Source organism: Rhinatrema bivittatum, chromosome 2 (genome assembly GCF_901001135.1).
Source record: "Rhinatrema bivittatum chromosome 2, aRhiBiv1.1, whole genome shotgun sequence".
NCBI classification, from domain to species: domain Eukaryota; kingdom Metazoa; phylum Chordata; class Amphibia; order Gymnophiona; family Rhinatrematidae; genus Rhinatrema; species Rhinatrema bivittatum.
The window spans coordinates 126099044-126117732 of record NC_042616.1 but is presented as its reverse complement, the minus strand read 5'-3'; the positions used below and the strand labels follow the sequence as shown (position 1 = coordinate 126117732).

The window sequence follows — 18689 nt, the reverse complement described above, 5'->3', positions numbered from 1 at the left end:
AAAATGAATAGCCTGTAGAGTGCAACAGCTAAGCAATAAATACTTGCACAGATGAATTCACTGGACCAACTTTTAAGTACATAAGAAGATGCCATACTGGATCCGACCAAGGGTCCATCAAGCCCAGCATCTTGTTTCCTACAGTGACCAATCCAGGTTGGATTGTACCTGGCAAGTACCCAAACATTAAGTAGATCCCATGCTCCTAATGCCAGTAGCAGTGGCTATTCCATACGTCAACTTGATTAATAGCAGTTTATGGACTTCTACACTGTTTACCTTTTTCCACCGAGAAAACTGACCCTTTAATCCTACTCTGTTTCCTGTCTTTTATCCAGTTGGTAATCCATGAAAGGACATTGCCTCCTATCTCATGACTTTTTAGTTTTCTTAGAAGCCTCTCATGAGTGATTTTGCCAAACAGCTTCCAAAAATCCAAATATAATCACATCTACCGGTTCACCTTTATCCACATATTTACCCCTTCTAAAAAATTAAGTTTATTTATTTTATTTATTTAACATTGTATATTTGTGAGGCAAGACTTCCCTTGGGTAAATCCATGCTGACTGTGTGCCATTAAATCATGTCTTTCTATATGCCTTGTGATTTTGATCTTTAGAATTGTTTCCACTATTTTTCCCGGCAAGGAAGTCAGGCTAACCAGTCTATAATTTCCCAAATCACCCCTGGAGCTGTTTTTAAATATTGGCATTACATGGCCACCCTCCAGTCTTCAGGTACAATGGATGATTTTAATGACAGGTTACACATTTTAGATCTGAAATTTCATTTTTTAGTTCCTTCAGAACCCTGTGGTGCATACCATCCAGTCCAGGTGATTTGCTACTCTTCAGTTTGTTAACCTGGCCTACTACATCTTCCAGGTTCACAGTCTTTTGGTTCAGTTCATCTGGCTCATCAACCTTGAAAACCATCTCCGGAACCGGTATCTCCTCAACATCCTCATCAGTAAACACAGAAGCAAAGAATTAATTTATTCTTTCTACAATGGCCTTATCTTCTCTAAGAGCCCCTTTAACCCCTCAGTCTTCTAACGGTCCCAACCGAAACTTCCTCACAGGTTTCTTCCTTCAGACATATTTTTTTTAAGTTTTTATTATGAGTTTTTGCCTCTTCGGCCAACTTCATTTCAAACTCCCTGTTAGCCCGTCTTATCAATGTTTCACACTTAACTTGACAATGCTTATGCTTTTTCATATTTTCTTCAGTTGGATCCTTCTTCCTATTCTTGAAGGATTTCTTTTTTAGCTTAAATAATCTTTCACCTAACCTTGTAATCATGGCGGTAATCGTTTAACCTTCCTTAATGCGTGGAATACATCTGGACTGCGCTTCTAAGATTGTATTTTTAAACAATGTCCATGCCTGTTGCACATTTTTAACCTTTGCAGCTGCACCTTTCAGTTTTTTCTATTTTCCTCAATTTATCAAAGTTTCTCTTCTGAAAATTTAGTGTTAGAGCTGTAGATTAGCTGGATTTAAATGGTGCTTAAAGTTAAAGGGTTTGTTTTTTTTATTATTTTTAAACACCAAGAATGGGTAATGTTACAAAGTGACAGTAAGATTCAGTCAATTGAAAAACAAATTTAGCCAAACTGACATTTTAAGTACAAATGTAAAAAAACAAAACAAAATCAATGCATTTCATATGAAAAAATACCTAAAAATCAAATGGCCATTTGTAAAAAGAAATATCAGCACCATAAAAATTCAAACAAACCAAACAGTAAACTTATTTTGCAGTGTAATTCTCCCAAGAAAATCTTTATTCAAATCATCACAATTAAAATGAACAGCTACAGCAGAAAATCAAAACATTTAGTAAAATATGTTAATTCAGTCTGCCACCAGCACAAATCTATCACAATAGCTTAATACTACTCTGCTACCCACCTAGAACTGTGGATACAGCAGCTTTTTAAAAAAATAAATAAAATATCTGGTCTGTCTGACAAGGCAAAATACAGGTCACATGCTTCATGTTTCAAATCACTCAAAGAGTAAAATCAAAGATGATATACACCATCACAATCATTTTGGTTTTAAAGGCATAGAATTAATATCCAGAACTGTAAAGACAGCAAAAGTAGGAATCCATTATTGTATCAGAGAGTTCTTTCCAAATAACTTTATGAACTCACGATATTTTTAAATGCATTAAAAGTTTTTGCTATTTTCTTTCTGCAGCAAATTCAAATTACCAAAAAATCTTTCCAAAGATTTAGACTTCCCTAGCTGAGAGAAAGTGATTCATTCCAAGCCTGGATTTCTTTATTAGCCCAGGTCTATAAGACCAGAATTTATCAGATTGTATTGAATGTCTGTTTGTGTCCCTTACAAAAATTTGAAACTGTTCAGCTTAGCCCCACCATGGAGATAATCCGGAGGGGGGGGGGGGGGGAGAGACACATGAGACTTTTAGAAGTTTTTCAAGTTGGCAAGTAGTTTGGGGAGGTATAAAAGTGGGGCAAAGTTGGTGATTTTGGCATAAATGTATTGGGGGGGTGGAAGCACTTAACTGAGGCTATCTAAACTGTTCACTTTCTAATGCATCAAATACCTGAATCCTCACTGCAGATATGTATGCCCCAGAAGCAAACTTCATATGCCTGACACCAGGCAGAAATCACCACTTGAAAGTTCAGAGATTACTCGGCTGCCTTGTAGCAGTCATTCCTTTTCTGTCCAGATCAGATAAGGGTACACAATACTGCCAATTAAATAAATCACAGACCTTAGCAAGCACTGTCCTATATATATATATATATATATATATATATATATATATTTTTTTTTTTTTTTATTTTTTTTTTTTAGGTCTAATTTTCCTGATTTGGCTAGTGGAATCAGCTGGCAAGGAATTAACACCTATACTGTACAGGTTTCTCAGTATCAGTCAAAAATTCAAAGGACCATCCCCAATTCATGGCTCAGATTTTACTTTTAATCTTAGCCAAAATGCCAAGAAACTGCTTTCAGAAATGAGGAAAATAAAAGTGCATACAATATCCCAGATGAGCTCTTACCAATCATTGATACAGAAGCATTATCACTTCCTTTCTTCTGCTGATACCTTTCGCTAATATTCTTTCAGCTCTCCAAATATCCTTTCCTTTAGTTGTGATGCCATTAAATTTACCCACTACTGATATCACTGAGAAACTACTTAACATTCTTCCAATGATGAGCTATGAGAAAAGTATCCCTTAAGCTCTACGTGCAGCAAGCAATGCATTTACAATCAACATAAAAGCCGTTTACTTTTAGCCAAAGTAGTATTCAGGTTTGCCAACATGGAAAGAAAATATATTCAGTTATAACTCGCACTTACAAATAACTGTTTTGGTTTTGTTATTAAACCTTCACCTGGAAAAGGGTTAGACCCAGAACAAAATATTTATTTACCGAAACGAACAGCCTCCCAGTGGAACAATAACAGAATAAGCAAAGAGGATCTTTAAGTTGTGAAGAAGTGGAGGAATAAAAACCAACAAATATGCAGTGATAGTTCAATAAAAAAGTATCTTAATACATTTGTGAAGGGAAAGTCAGATCAACTGGGGTCCACAGTATTTGTAATAAAATGTAAAATTGTGCAGACTAAAATAAGGCCTATGTTTCTTATTTACCATCATATTCTATGTCTTTAAAAGGGAACTAAAATGTTGGTTATAGGGAAATATGAATATATTACAAGATTTTCCAGTTCTAAAGTCTGAATCATTGTAATGGAGCGGGACTGGAATCCCATGCAAAAATGTTTAAATTTACTTAGCTATTGCTAACAAATGTAAATGTTCTGCTGAATCCTAATGCATGAAGACATAAATATCAAGAAGTAAGAATACAAAGTGTTTATTTCATAATGCGCTCTTACATTCCACGTATTTAAAAAACATCTTTATATTTGAAAGTGACCCAGAGTAATGTAAAACAGAGCTGTAAAATCATAGATTTGTTGAAGGAACAGATTTTTCTTAATTGCTGTGCTCCCAATCATATTCTCATGTGTATCCTTGCTTTTTGTCTATTATATTATATCATAGTTTTGTGTTTAACAATCTCTAAAGTGTTACCAAACTGGTTTGACTACTTCTAACATGGCTACCTCATGGAAATGATATCCTGGTAGTGATGCTATAATGCTGGTTTGCAGCAAAATGTCATCAGTGTTGACAGAGCTTTGGGAAGGGGAGGATGGGGGCAGCACAAAACTTTTCTGGCCTGAACATTAGTGATTAAGAGGAATTTAGAGGTCACAGATTTGTCAGGGGGAAAGTAAATGACATGTTTAAACTAAAGAAGTTTCACTTATTAGCTTTAACTGATTTTACTCTGAATATTCAGAAAACATTTTTAATTTAGCTCTCTTAATAACAATGTAATTAATGCCAAACGATTGCATCGTCAGGCTCTCTGATCAGGGATCCACATAGATGATATAAGCAAATAGCATCACCTTCTAATAAAGCCCTCTCTCTACTTGTCTTAAAAAGAAGGCATAGAAAAATGTTTTTTTGTTATATATTATAAATAATTCACATCAAGAAGAGATCTAGCTGGTTCCTTAAATAATAATTACACTTCAACTATTCAACCTAGAGCTGTTTACTAAAGTTAACATTAAATGATCGCACTGGGGAGACTCTTACACCTCTACTGGAGTTAATACTTATAAAAAGTTTGTAACCAACTGCTACAGGTAAACACATTCAACAAGTAAATCCCAGACACCCAAAACGATTCACTTATGCCAAATGTATCCGGCCACAAACTTGACACAACACACCGGTCCTGCCCACATTTGCGATCAACTCAGACCGCGGGGCTCGATCCTAACCAGAAAAAAAAAAAAAGTAGCAAAGACTTCATTCGCTCTCCGCCCTTCTAAAAATAATCAGCTATCAGGCAGCCTCTGATCAGACACAACATTTATTATATGCCTTAGCAATTCTGCTACTAAGTCATCATCGATATCAAATTATGTATCAGAGCAAAGGCGAAAACCAAGAGCATTAATTCCATCCATTGCACAAATGTGGCTTTTGATTCGAATCATAGCTTTTTTGGGGGGGGTTTTAGCGGGTGCTTCGGGTTTGGCTTTGCTCTTGTCTTCTCTGGCTCATTCCCCACCCTGGGGAGAAGGGAGACCGAAGAGAGAGAGCCCAGCGCCGCTCAGTCCCCGAAGCACCAGGACCACACCAGCAGACCTCGGGAGGGTTCCGCGGCTGGGGGGGGGAGGGCGAGAGACGCCGACGCCGGCTACAGCCTCTCGCTCAGTTTCCCAGGGCATCACGAAGCCGCCCTGCTCCCTCCCCGGCCACTCACCGCGATGATCACGGTGTCCTCGGCCTGGAATCTGGAGATGAGCTTGTCCCCTCGCGTGTTCTCCGATTCATTCAGAGGCCTGAAGCGGCACATCACTTTAATGTTGCACTCCGCCGGGTCCGCCATCTTACCGCCTCCTTACTGGCAGGTCGCAGAGGCAGAGGCAGCCGCCGCCGCCCCGGGGCTCGCTGGCAGGGAGACGCGGGCAAGCTGCGAGAAACCGGCAGGCGGCTGCGGCAGGAAGTAGTGGCACCTCGCAGAGCCCCTGCACCACCACCACCCTCCTTGCCTTTCGCGGGCCCGCCTACAGAACCGCTCCTGCCCTTGTCGCTCCCAGCCCGGGCGGCGGATCACTTCCTCTCCAACATGGCAGCCATGGCCGCTGCCGGCGAATCACCTGCCTGCGCTCCCGCTGACGTCACCCCCCCCTCCCTCCCCCTGCTGGAAGCCACAGGCCGGCTGCCTGAGGGGCGGCAGGGCGCAGGCGCGGCTTCTGGTTTGAGGGGCGCTTGGGCGGGACGGGCGTTGAAAGTAACCTGTTTAGTGAGCGGGTGCAGCTCGGAGTATTCCTCCCTTCCTGGTTTAGCTTTGCTACCGGTTAATGGCAGGGACAAGTTCCTGGAGGAAAAGTCCATAAACCATTATTAAAGGTGGAGTGCATGGAATCTAGCCTGCCAGGTACTTGTGACCTGGATTAGCCACGGCTGGAAACAGGATACTGGGCTGCGGGGACCCGGTGTGGCAAATCTTGTGTAGTTAGGTTTGTATTCTTCTGCTTTCTGCTCCCGAAGCCATAGCTTTGGTGGCTGTGTGTGTAACAAAAGGGGTTCAGGTAGGAAGGGTCCAACAAGCTTTATCCTGCATACACAATTCACAACATGAAGGAACTCTAAACAGAGCCTACTAAGGCACTTCCGATTCTTGGTGTTACACTTTGCCATAGTCAGGGCTAGTTCCAACCTCCCCAGCCATTCTTTCCTCCTCCCCACTCAGTTGCACCTCTAGACAGAAATATTTGGGGAGGGGAGAGGGCAAGCCAAAGTGGCATTTGCACATATTTTGGTCCCCTGCAATTAAATTGGCTAAAAATGATACAGTTAAGAAAAAGTCCTTCTATACAATTACAAAAAAAACCAAAACAGCCAAGTTTCAACTTCCCAGTAAAACAAAAAAAAGGGAATTGGATTCGGAGGACAACCAACAACCTTTACGGTCTAGGGTACTGATATGCAGACATAAGGGGAAAAAAACAGGCCAGTTGAAAAACAAAGTACATCAAGCAGCATTGTCTGAATTTTCAAGAGGGCTCCTCACCCAATAAAAATATTGCTTTGTTAATATATAAGGCTTGGGGGTAAATTGCACAGAACAGCAGTTACTACCCTCAACAGAAACATGGGGGTAACCTGCACAGAGCGGCAGTTACTATCATTAACAGAAACATGGGTAATTTGCACATGGAAACTTGCTAGGCAAACTAGATGGCCCATTGGGTCTTTATCTGCTGTCAATATTATGTTACTAAGTTGTATGTTATTGTTCAATTAAACCTGTCATAAAGTACCTGGAACCATAATGTACTGAATCAAGAGTGTGTGTGAGAGTATTTGAATGGGGAATAAGCTCCTGGGTGCTAGCCACCAAGTATAATTCCAGTGTGTGTGAGTGTTTACATTGGGTAAGCTGAGGTATAATTCTGTGAGTGTGCAGATAAGCCCCTTGGGTAAATCCTACCTTTGACTTGGTTAATGATGTGTGTGTGTGGTGGATGAGCTCCCATGATATGCTCCTGTTGGCATGCAGGTGAGCTTCTTGGGTATACTTCCACTGTGTACAATCTGAACCCAAAATGCTCAGTCACACATGCAGAACACAGACAAAGCCTCACCAAATACAGAATAAAGAGACTATGACGTATAAATAGAAATATGCAGTCAAAAATGAATGGGAAATTGCAAGAAAGCCAAATTCTGTATGCAGTGCAACAGTGGAAAAACAGAAACATCATTCCTCACAGGACATTAAACAACAATATCAAGAAATATAAAACAACCCTACTAATAAAAATAAATATTTCAGAACAACTGATGAATAACATCCAATAACCTATTGTAACCTATCATTAAAATCATCCATTGTACCTGAAGACTGGAGGGTGGCCAATGTAACCCCAATATTTAAAAAAGGCTCCAGGGGTGATCCAGGTAACTATAGACCAGTGAGCCTGACTTCAGTGCTGGGAAAAATAGTAGAAACTATTCTCAAGAACAAAATTGTAAAGCATATAGAAAGACATGATTTAATGGAACATAGTCAACATGGATTTACCCAAGGGAAGTCTTGCCTAACAAATCTGCTTCATTTTTTTGAAGGGGTTAATAAACATGTGGATAAAGGTGAACCGGTAGATGTAGTGTATTTGGATTTTCAGAAGGCGTTTGACAAAGTCCCTCATGAGAGGCTTCTACGAAAACTAAAAAGTCATGGGATAGGAGGCGATGTCCTTTCGTGGATTACAAGCTGGTTAAAAGACAGGAAACAGAGAGTAGGATTAAATGGTCAATTTTCTCAGTGGAAAAGGGTAAACAGTGGAGTGCCTCAGGAATCTGTACTTGGACCGGTGCTTTTCAATATATATATAAATGATCTGGAAAGGAATACGACGAGTGAGGTTATCAAATTTGCAGATGATACAAAATTATTCAGAGTAGTTAAATCACAAGCAGACTGTGATACATTGCAGGAAGACCTTGCAAGACTTGAAGATTAGGCATCCAAATGGCAGATGAAATTTAATGTGGACAAGTGTAAGGTGTTGCATATAGGGAAAAATAACCGTTGCTGTAGTTACACGATGTTAGGTTCCATATTAGGAGCTACCACCCAGGAAAAAGATCTAGGCATCTTAGTGGATAATACTTTAAAATCGTCAGCTCAGTGTGCTGCAGCAGTCAAAAAAGCAAATAGAATGTTAGGAATTATTAGGAAGGGAATGGTTAATAGAACGGAAAATGTCATAATGCTTCTATATCGCTCCATGGTGAGACCACACCTTGAATACTGTGTACAATTCTGGTCGCCGCATCTCAAAAAAGATATAGTTGCGATGGAGAAGGTACAGAGAAGGGCAACCAAAATGATAAAGGGGATGGAACAGCTTCCCTATGAGGAAAGGCTGAAGAGATTAGGGCTGTTCAGCTTGGAGAAGAGACGGCTGAGGGGGGATATGATAGAGGTCTTTAAGATCATGAGAGGTCTTGAATGAGTAGATGTGACTCGGTTATTTTCACTTTCGAATAATAGAAGGACTAGGGGGCATTCCATGAAGTTAGCAAGTAGCACATTTAAGACTAATCGGAGAAAATTCTTTTTCACTCAACGCACAATAAAGCTCTGGAATTTGTTGCCATAGGATATGGTTAGTGCAGTTAGTGTAGCTGGGTTCAAAAAAGGTTTGGATAAGTTCTTGGAGGAGAAGTCCATTAATGGCTATTAATCAATTTTACTTAGGGAATAGCCACTGCTATTAATTGCATCAGTAGCATGGGATCTTCTTAGTGTTTGGGTAATTGCCAGGTTCTTGGGGCCTGGTTTTGGCCTCTGTTGGAAACAGGATGCTGGGCATGATGGACCCTTGGTCTGACCCAGCATGGCAATTTCTTATGTTCTTATGTTCTTAATTAAAAACTCTTATTAAAATTTAAACACATTTACCAAACACCAATAAAATATTTGAAAACAGCAGACACATCAAATAATATCCAATAATTAAAACTAATAGGGATAAAAAAAATTCCACCACTCTTTGTACCTGGGAATTTTTTATTTCCAGTTACCTTGAGATTGTCCTGGATTAAGAACATAAGAACAAAAGAAATGCCATGCTGGGTCAGTCCAAGATCCATCAAGCCCAGCATTTGGTCTCCAACAGAGGCCAGTCTGGGACACAAGTACCTGTTGGATCCCCAATATCCCTCTATAATAAAAATCCTCAGCCCCTCCCAACGCCTCAGATCATCCAATCTCATGCTTTTAGATGTCCCATCCCCTAGGCTCACACACCTTGAGAAAACCAGAGAACGCGCCTTCTCCGCAGGACCTCTCCTTTGGAACACCCTACCCAAAGAATTGAGATTCCTCCAAAACAGAACTTTCTTTAAAAAAGCCCTCAAAATCTTTCTTTTCAAAAAAGCCTTCTCAAGCTTTAATGATAAGAGTCTATTCCCAACATGTTCCTCCTTAGAGGAGGTCACCTAGGGCCAGAAACAAGGGCAGAACTCAGCTTTCTCGAATGTATGAACTTCCCCCAGATGTTTTAATTCTATCCCCCCCCCCCGATGATCATGTATTATTGTAATGACTGATGCTGTTCCTGGCTGATATATGTAATTTCTGTTTCCCCTTTTATTTCTGTTTATGTATGCTCTGAACGTAGGAAGGGCGGGTAATAAATGTCTTTAAATAAATAAATAAATAAATAAATAAATAAAGATTTCACTTCCAGGGGTAAGCACTAGCTTTCCCAAGTCTAGCTGGCTAATAACTGTCTGGACTTTTCTTTCAGGAACTTGTTCAATCCTCTTTTGAAGCCCACTATGTTAGCTGCCTTAACCATGTCTTCCAGCAACTTATTCCATAGCTTGATTGTGTGTTGAGTGAAAAAAATACATTCTGTAATTTGTTTTAAATCTGCTGGTCGCTAGTTTCATGAAGTGTCCTCTAGTGCTAGTGTTGTTTGAAAGGGTAAATAGTCATTACTTATTTACCCGTTCCACACCACTCATGATTTTACATATTTCAATTATAACCCCTCTCAGTTGTCTCTTTTCCAAGCTAAAAAGTCCTTATCTATTTAGCCTTTCTCCATAAGGGAGCTTTTCCATCTCTTTCATCATTCTTGTTGCCCTTTTCTGTATCTTTTCTATGTCATTTTTGAAATGGAGTGATCAGAACTTGTACGGATCTGTTGCTGAATTCTCACCAGGCCTGCAAGTGGCACCTCTTGTTGCCTCCTGGTGGCCATCTTGTTTTCTATACAGACCTATATTTATACTCTGTCAGTTGCCAGAGCTTGGTCCTACCTTCCAGTTCTCGTACTCTGGCTCCATTCCTGCATCTGAAAGATTACTTCACCTTCAGATTCTACATTCAGTGTTCCTGCTTGTTCTCCCTCCTGGGTTCCTGGATTGTTCCCATTTCTCACCCTGCTCCAGACTTCTCGCCCCCTGTTCATACCAGGATCCAATCCCACTTCTCATGCCTCACTGGCCACCAGCACCAGGGGACTCAACCCCAAGGGCAGGTAGCTGGCCTAGGCAAAAGTCTATTTATCGTTAGTGGTCTAGATTTGACTCCCCTAGCACTAGGCTGCTCGTTTCTGGGGCAAATCACAAATGACAACCATCACAGAACTGCACATAGTATTCAAGGTGGGTTTACACCATGGATCTATACAAAGGCATTTATTCTGTATTCCTTTCCAAATAATTCCTGTTTACCTTTTTGACCACTGCCATACACTGAGCTGAAGATTACAAGGTATTCTCCACAAGGACTCCAAAGTCCTTTTCCTGGATAGTGACTCCTAACACGGAACCCAGCATCGTGTACTTATAGTTGGGATTATTTTTCCCTATGTGCATTACTTTGCACTTGTCCACATTAAATGACATCTGTCATTTAGAAGCCCAGTTCCCTAGTCTCACATGAGCCTTCTGTAGTTCTTCACTATTCGCTGCCTTTTTAACAACTCAAAATACTTTTGTGTCACCTGCAAATTTGGTCTTTTATCCAGTTATCAATCCAAAATAAGACACTGCCCCCGATCCTGTGACCTCCTAAACTCTGAGAAGCCTCTCATGAGGAACTTTGTCAAATGCCTTCTGAAAATCGAAATACACTACATCTACCGGTTCACCTTTACCCGCATACTTATTTACACCCTCAAAAAATCTAGTGAATTGGTAAGACTAGACTTCCCTTTGGAAAACCCATATTGACACTCCCCATTAAACCCTATCTATTTATGTGGTCAGTAATTTTGATTTTAAGAATATCTTCAATCATTTTGCCTGGCACAGACACCAGGCTCACCGGTCTATACTTTCCCAGATCACCCCTGGAACCCTTTTTAAGAATTGCTGTCACATTGGCCTCCCTCCAGTATACTGGTACCGTGGCTATTTTAAATGATAGGTTGCAAATCACCAGAAACAGGTGGGGGAGGGGGGTGCCCAAACATTATTCTTCCCTTTTATATACTGTGATGGGCATTATATTCTCCTGGTGAAATCAAGAAGGCAGGCTGTAAGGAAAACCTGGGAAAGAGATCCAGTATATAAAAGAAATCAGAATAGGATCTGGATTCCAATTCCCAGAAGGCACAGAGATTCTGGAAGGGGAGGAACTTCCCAGGGTTTCCCCTATTGAGAGGACAAGAGAGTCCGGGCATAGTGAGAGAAGAGTGAGAGATTCTCTGAAGGAAAAGTAGGGCAGGAACAGGAAGGAGTTCTATTAGAACCAGATGAAGAGACAGATAAAATGGAGGTGGAGGTGTTGAGCAGCCCCGAGGGCAAGCCAAAGCCAATGGACTTGGGAGATGAGTGGTGGAGACCTCCCCTCCAAAAGAGGACACACTCATGGAGACTGCAGGACACCATGTAGTTACAGCCATATTGAAAGGGGAAGCCAAACCCCAGTTGTGGACTACAGTGAGAGGTGTCAATAAGGTCTGGTTCCTTAAGAATCAGACCCATAGAGCACTGCCAAGCTTAGACTGTGCAGGAAGCAACTGTGAACAGCATGAAGGAGGATTAAGTTGAGAGTTGCTTTCTTATGGAATGAGTTTGAGATTGATGTGGTTTGATAAAGCAAAGCTCTAAAGACTTTAAACTACCAGGATAACTTAGGACTACATTTGCATGAGCCCAGTTCACCACTGGGAAGAGAGGATCTGAACCCATAGCTGTGACATCCTAGAAACAACAGGGTAAGAATAGGCAATAAAGACTGAAAAAGCTGCAAGGAAGAGTCAGGCAGCGGGACTGTGGAAAATAATCTCCAGAGGCTTAACCAATGATCCAGTTTCTTATGTAACAAGAGAATTCCAGGCATATTGTACTGGTGGCACGAACCCGCGATAATACACACAAACTTTAACACATGTTCATTCTCACGCACACACACACTTAATACATGTCACTCTCATGCATACTCCTTATACACACAGTCTCTCTCTTTCCCTCACACACACACAAGCTCTCACTTACAAACTTACTAGCTCTCTCTCCCTTACACACTCACATAAGCTCTCACTTGCACACTCACTGGCTCTCCGTCTTACACACACAATCTCTCATTTACATACTCTCTGACTTTCTTTCCCTCATATACACACACACACAAGCTCTCTTGTATGCACTCACTGGATCTCTGTCATATACAAGCTCTCAGTTACACACTGATAAAAATAATTTGTGAAAACTTGGTGTTTGTCTTCAGAATCCATCAGAGCAAGTCGTACACAGTAAACACAGAGTGTATGACCACTGCCTGTTTATACTGGAAGCAAGGACCTTAGAAGTGTGTGTCCATGGGCTGAGCTTATTCTTAGAGGCATTCCAGCACCCATGATTAAAGACAATGCTGTTTTGCACATAGGCACAGACTATGAACTGAACAGGCTCCTCCCAATTGCTTGGACGAATGCCTGGAGCCATTATGGACACCTCAGTAGTTGGTGCCAGAGATCCCCCAGTGCAGGAGGATAGTGAGCATGTGTTGAAACTATATTAGGCAAACTCTATTATATTTGATACATATATAAACATATATATATTGTTGACTGTTCTTAGTGAAAGAAATAATATTCACCTAAAGATATGTCTGGTTCTTGCAAACAAAACCAAAATACACATTGGTTCTCTCCGTCTCACACATACACTGCTCTCATTCACACACGTACAAGTTCTCACACATTCACTGCTCTCTCTCTCCCACCCACACACACACTCTCACACACTCTGGGCCTCTTTTTCAGCAGGAGAGAAGGTGCCGGCAGTCTTTTTGGCCTCTTATTCTTCTGTCAGGACTGGATGTGTCAGCAATCCCAATTGACCTCATCTTTGGCCAATCCCAAAAATTAAATCCAATTTCTAGTTGCTCATTCCCAAGGATAAGTAGTGAGTTTTCTGGCAACACCTGTTTAATAACTTTTTATAGATTTTTCCTCCAGGAACTAGTCCAAACCCTTTTTAAACCCAGCTATGCTAGTTATCTTGATTACATCCTTCTGCAACAAATCTCATAGCTTGATTGTGCATTGAAGGAAAAAATACTTTCTCCAATTTGATTTAAATCTGCTACCTGTTAGTTTTTGAGAGTATCCTCTAGTCCTAGTACTATCAGAAAGGATACATCAGAAAGGATACTATCAGAAAGGATACTATCAGAAAGGATACAGAAAGAAAGACTCAAGACCTGGCTGTTCAGGCAGGCTTTTCCTAACTCCAATATCATTTAACTCCTAACAATCATCACATCACCATCAACATCACTATTAGCTACCTCTTACAATGTAATTATATGTAATTAGCTGGTTTTCCTTTTTCCTTTTTCCTTCTCATTCCAAGTTCAATTTTCCTTGTTACATGTAACTGCTATTTCCGCACTATTGTTCAAGTTTAAGTTTATTTTGCACTCCTGTTTCATGTGAACCAGCATGATGGGACTATTGTCTTGAATGTTGGTATATAAAAAACTTAAATAAATAAATAAATAAATAAATACATAACCATTCCCAATTAATCTGTTCCTCTCCACTCATGATTTTATAAACCTCTATCATAACACTCTTTAATCTTCTCCAAGCTGAAGAGTCCTAACCTGTTTAGCTTTTCTTCATAAGGGAGCCATTCCATCCTTTTTACGATTTTTTGTCATCCTAATCTGTATCTTTTTTTAATTCCACTTTATCTATTTTGAGATGGGATGACCAGAACTGCACATAGTCCTCAAGATGCAATCGTGCCATAGATACTCTCTATACAGAGGCACTATGATGCTTTCTGCTTTATTTTTCATTGTTTTCTGAATAATTCTTACATTCTGTTTGCTTTTTTAACCACCGCTGCACATCAAACTGAGTATTTCAATGTACTGATAACAATGACACCACAATCATTTTCCTGAGTGGAACCCAGCATTGTGACCTGTAGCTGGGATTATTTTTTTCTTAGGTGCATTACTTTGCACTTGTCCATATTACATTTCATCTGTCATTTAGATTCCCAGATTCCCAGTTTCATAAAGTCCTTCTGCAGTTCTTCACAGTCTGATTATTGTAAATATTTGGAATATTTTTGTGTCATCTACAAATTTGATCACTTATTGTTCCTTTTTCTAGATCATTAATAAGTTAAACAATGCTGGTCCAAGGACAGATCCCTGGGGTACTCCACCATTCACCTTTCTCCACTATTTACCTTTTCCCACTCTTTGTTTCCTATTTTTAACCAGTTACCAATTCACAATAAGACAATGCCTCCTTTCCTATGACTTTTTAGTTTTCCTCCTTCTCCCCTCTGTCCTGCCTAGTGAGGCCTGGCTGCTCTGCTCCTCTCACTTGTGGCCGGCACTCCTCCTGTCCTGGATCCAGGGCTACTTTAACCACTTATAAGGCTTTGAGCAAATGTTTGTGGATGGGCCCATTTTATTTTGTCTAAATTTACCCTCCCCACCCCCTGCCCCACAATCCTATCTCACACCATCCATTCATACCCTCTGCCAATATAAGTTCCCCCTTCCCCCCAATCATGAGTCCCTCATCTCAGTCTGTGCTCGGTTTCTAAGTGCCTGCTCTCCCCACTCTTCCCAAGTCCCAACTTTCACCTCCTAATCTCTGAATCCCTGTACTTCATCCTCTTCCCCCACAATCCAACTACTGTGCTCTCCCCACTCAGTCTCCCAGTTCCTACTTTCCCCTTTTCTCCACACCCTACCACAACCCCAAGAGCTTCAAAAAAGCCTCTTTCTGTGCTTCTTATAAGTAAAATAAAGCTCACCAAAAAAATCCCTACAACAGATAACTGTGTATTTTAATTGGTTTCTCACTTTGATATGGAGATTTCTTTGAAAGAATTTAGCTCACTTGGAAAATCTGAATGGCTCTGAGGTCAATATTCAAATGGTTTGTCTGGCCAATGTGGCGATAACTGGACAAATGCCAAAGTTTACATTTTTCCCCTGCTCCATTGCTAAACTTTGTCCAGGCATTAAGTTGCCCAAACAAAACAAGGCAGTACTGGAGCTGTTCATGTGGTGCCGTTCCAGTTTGTTGGGCAGTGCTGCCCAGACAAAGTTACTTGAGTAACTCTGTCTGGGTAAATAGCAGTTCTATAAATACCCAGAGAACTTTGTCTTGGTAACTTTTGACCAGATATTCAGCCAGCGCAGTTTCAGGCTGAATATCTGGATAAAGTTACCAAGACAAGGTTGTAATGGTAATTTTACCCAGACACGGCCAGCTGAGTACTGAGCTTTTCCCGTCGATAGCAGGGCTGTCTTTCAGGCCCAGGAAGGTGGAGCTTTCCAAAACTGTTACACAGAGCGGGAGTGCATGCGGAGCTTCTCATCTCCTCAGTGAATAGATTTTTCAACGATGGAAAGTTAAAAAAACAGAGCGGAATCACACGGGAGAAAGGAAGGTAAAATGCCCAGGCCATCGGGGTTCAAACACTGTGCCTGTGGTAAAATTATGTCTTTGACGGATGGCCACGCTGCCTGCTACATGTGTCTGGGCCCAGACCATGATCAGGCTATCTGCAGACATTGTGGGAAAATGTCGCCCAGGGCAAGACGCCAAAGGGCAGACAAAACTGAAAATTTAAAAAGGGCTCAAAGTTCTAATGCCTCCCCCTCAGAATTGCACTCTTCTCTGGGACCGGAGAAACAGCTGAGGCCGATTCAAAAAAGGGCAGCCTCTCTAGGCCCTTCCTCCTCGGGTTCGGGTGAAGGATTAAAGCACCAAGAGAAGATACATAGGCAGGGCCCTTCGGCAGAAAAGGCATCCACCCCATGATTGATGCAACCTCCGCGAGCATCGGAGGCGAAGCACGACTCACTATCCAGTGCCTTGGAGCGGACACATAAGTTGAAGCCGGCGCGATCTTCCGCGTCGACTCAACCTTCCAAGTCGACGCAATTCCCGGCACCGACACATCTCCCGGCGCTGGTGAGCATGCTGACGCAACAACCTGCGCTGATGCACTTACCAGCGCTGACATCGACGCCGATACCTTTAAAGGGTATCGGTGCGTCGGTGTCCTTAAGGACTCCGACGCACCCATTAGAAAAAGTGCAAAAATCGACGCATTCACTCAAAAAATCCCATAAACGAAGTCATAGCACTCCAGACTTTCCTGGATCTACCAAGAAGGTCACTCACCAACAATTCAACCAATAGAACACAAGCCAACCAAACATACCCATAAGAGAAAACATAGAGTTCACCCGCATACTTCGGGTACTTCTACACCTGTGGATCACTCATCACGCCAACGAGTGCAAAAGATGGCACCTTCACCGTATAGCTTGGCTGGCCATCAATCTCCTCTGTCGCGCACAGCTTCAGAAGAAGAATGGCTTCATGTCTTCTCCCACTCATCTCGATCCTCGTCATTCTCTTTACAAATTTTCTCAGATGTGTCATCATTCTCACACACTCGACACAAGGTTGTACGATTACAAGAACCCATGCATAAAAGGAGAGGCCTAGAAGAAGAGTTCCCACCACAACCGATAATACCAGTTCCAGGGAACCTAACAACTTACTTTTATCCCTTCTACCATTGGAGCCACCGTCAACAGTACCTTCTCAAATGCCAAAACTAGCACAGCAGGCCCTGACACAGATTTCCACTGCTCTATCTGGACTTTTTGCTTCATTACGATCAGCATACCAACTTCCTTCTCCTTACCCACTGGAACCGTTGCAATCTCCTTCCCACTCAGGGGATCACTCTCAACGGCCTAAAAGTATTTCTCCAGGATCATCAGTTCCTACCCTTCCAGTACTGGTCCAGCTAGAGCAACCAATATCTCCCCTAATACCACAACAATCAATTTCTATCCCATCTTCTCCTACCTCCTCAACAGGATACCCATTAGATCCTCCTGAGGAACCACAGGAACCTTACTCACCCCCAGAGGACCTTACTTACCCGAAGTTCATAGATAAAGTAGGTTCAGCTCTAAAATTAGAAGTACAAAAAGTACCTGACCCTCACTCAGAAACCCTTGGTCTACTGAAGATCTTTGACATCCCCACTGAGCAGACTAGTTTACCATCTCACAGTGTACTGGATGCAGTCCTGGAGAAATCTTGGGAAACCCCTTTCAGTATCACTTCCATTAAAAAAAGTGTTCAAGAGGTGCGGTCATTGTTAAAAAATACCATCCTAGAAAGGAGGAAAGAAGGCAAAACGATCACCGGCATGGTTAAAAGGGGAGGTGAAAAAAGCTATTTTAGCCAAAAGATCTTCATTCAAAAATTGGAAGAAGGATCCAACAGAAGAAAATAGGATAATGCATAAGCGTTGGCAAGTTAAATGTAAGACATTGATAAGACAGGCTAAGAGAGAATTTGAAAAAAAGTTGGTCATAGAGGCAAAAACTCACAGTAAAAACTTTTTAAATATATCCGAAGCAGAAAGCCTGTGAGGGAGTCAGTTGGACTTGTTAGATAATCGAGGGGTTAAAGGGGCACTTAGAGAAGAAAAGGCCATCGTGGAAAGATTAAATGATTTCTTTACTTTGGTGTTTACTGAAGAGGATGTTGGGGAGGTACCTGTACTGGAAAAGGTTTTCATGGGTAATGATTCGGATGGACTGAACCAAATCACGGTGAACCTAGAAGATGTGGTAGGCCTGATTGATAAACTGAAGAGTAGTAAATCATCTGGACCGGATGGTATACACCCCAGGGTTCTCAAGGAACTCAAATGAAATTTCAGACCTATTAGTAAAAATTTGTAATCTATCATTAAAATCATCCATTGTACCTGAAGACTGGAGGATAGCTAATGTAACCCCAATATTTAAAAAGGTCTCCAGGGGCGATCCAGGAAACTACAGACCAGTTAGCCTGACTTCAGTACCAGGAAAAATAGTGGAAAGTGTTCTAAATATCAAAATCACAGAACATATAGAAAGACATGGTTTAATGGAACAAAGTCAGCATGGCTTTACCCAAGGCAAGTCTTGCCTCACAAATCTGCTTCACTTTTTTGAAGGAGTTAATATACATGTGGATAAAGGTGAACCAGTAGATGTAGTGTACT

The 18689-nt window shown here is 41.3% G+C and overlaps 1 protein-coding gene across 1 annotated transcript in view; it reads right to left on the bottom strand.

The window, feature by feature from the left end:
* The window catches only part of KIF5B (kinesin family member 5B), a 205228-nt gene extending 199750 nt beyond the window's left edge, over positions 1 to 5478 (bottom strand). The window contains 1 exon segment of the mRNA XM_029588587.1: positions 5353 to 5478. Within this exon segment, the coding sequence (XP_029444447.1) occupies positions 5353 to 5478 (126 nt within the window).
* Between the last annotated feature and the right edge of the window lie 13211 nt (positions 5479 to 18689).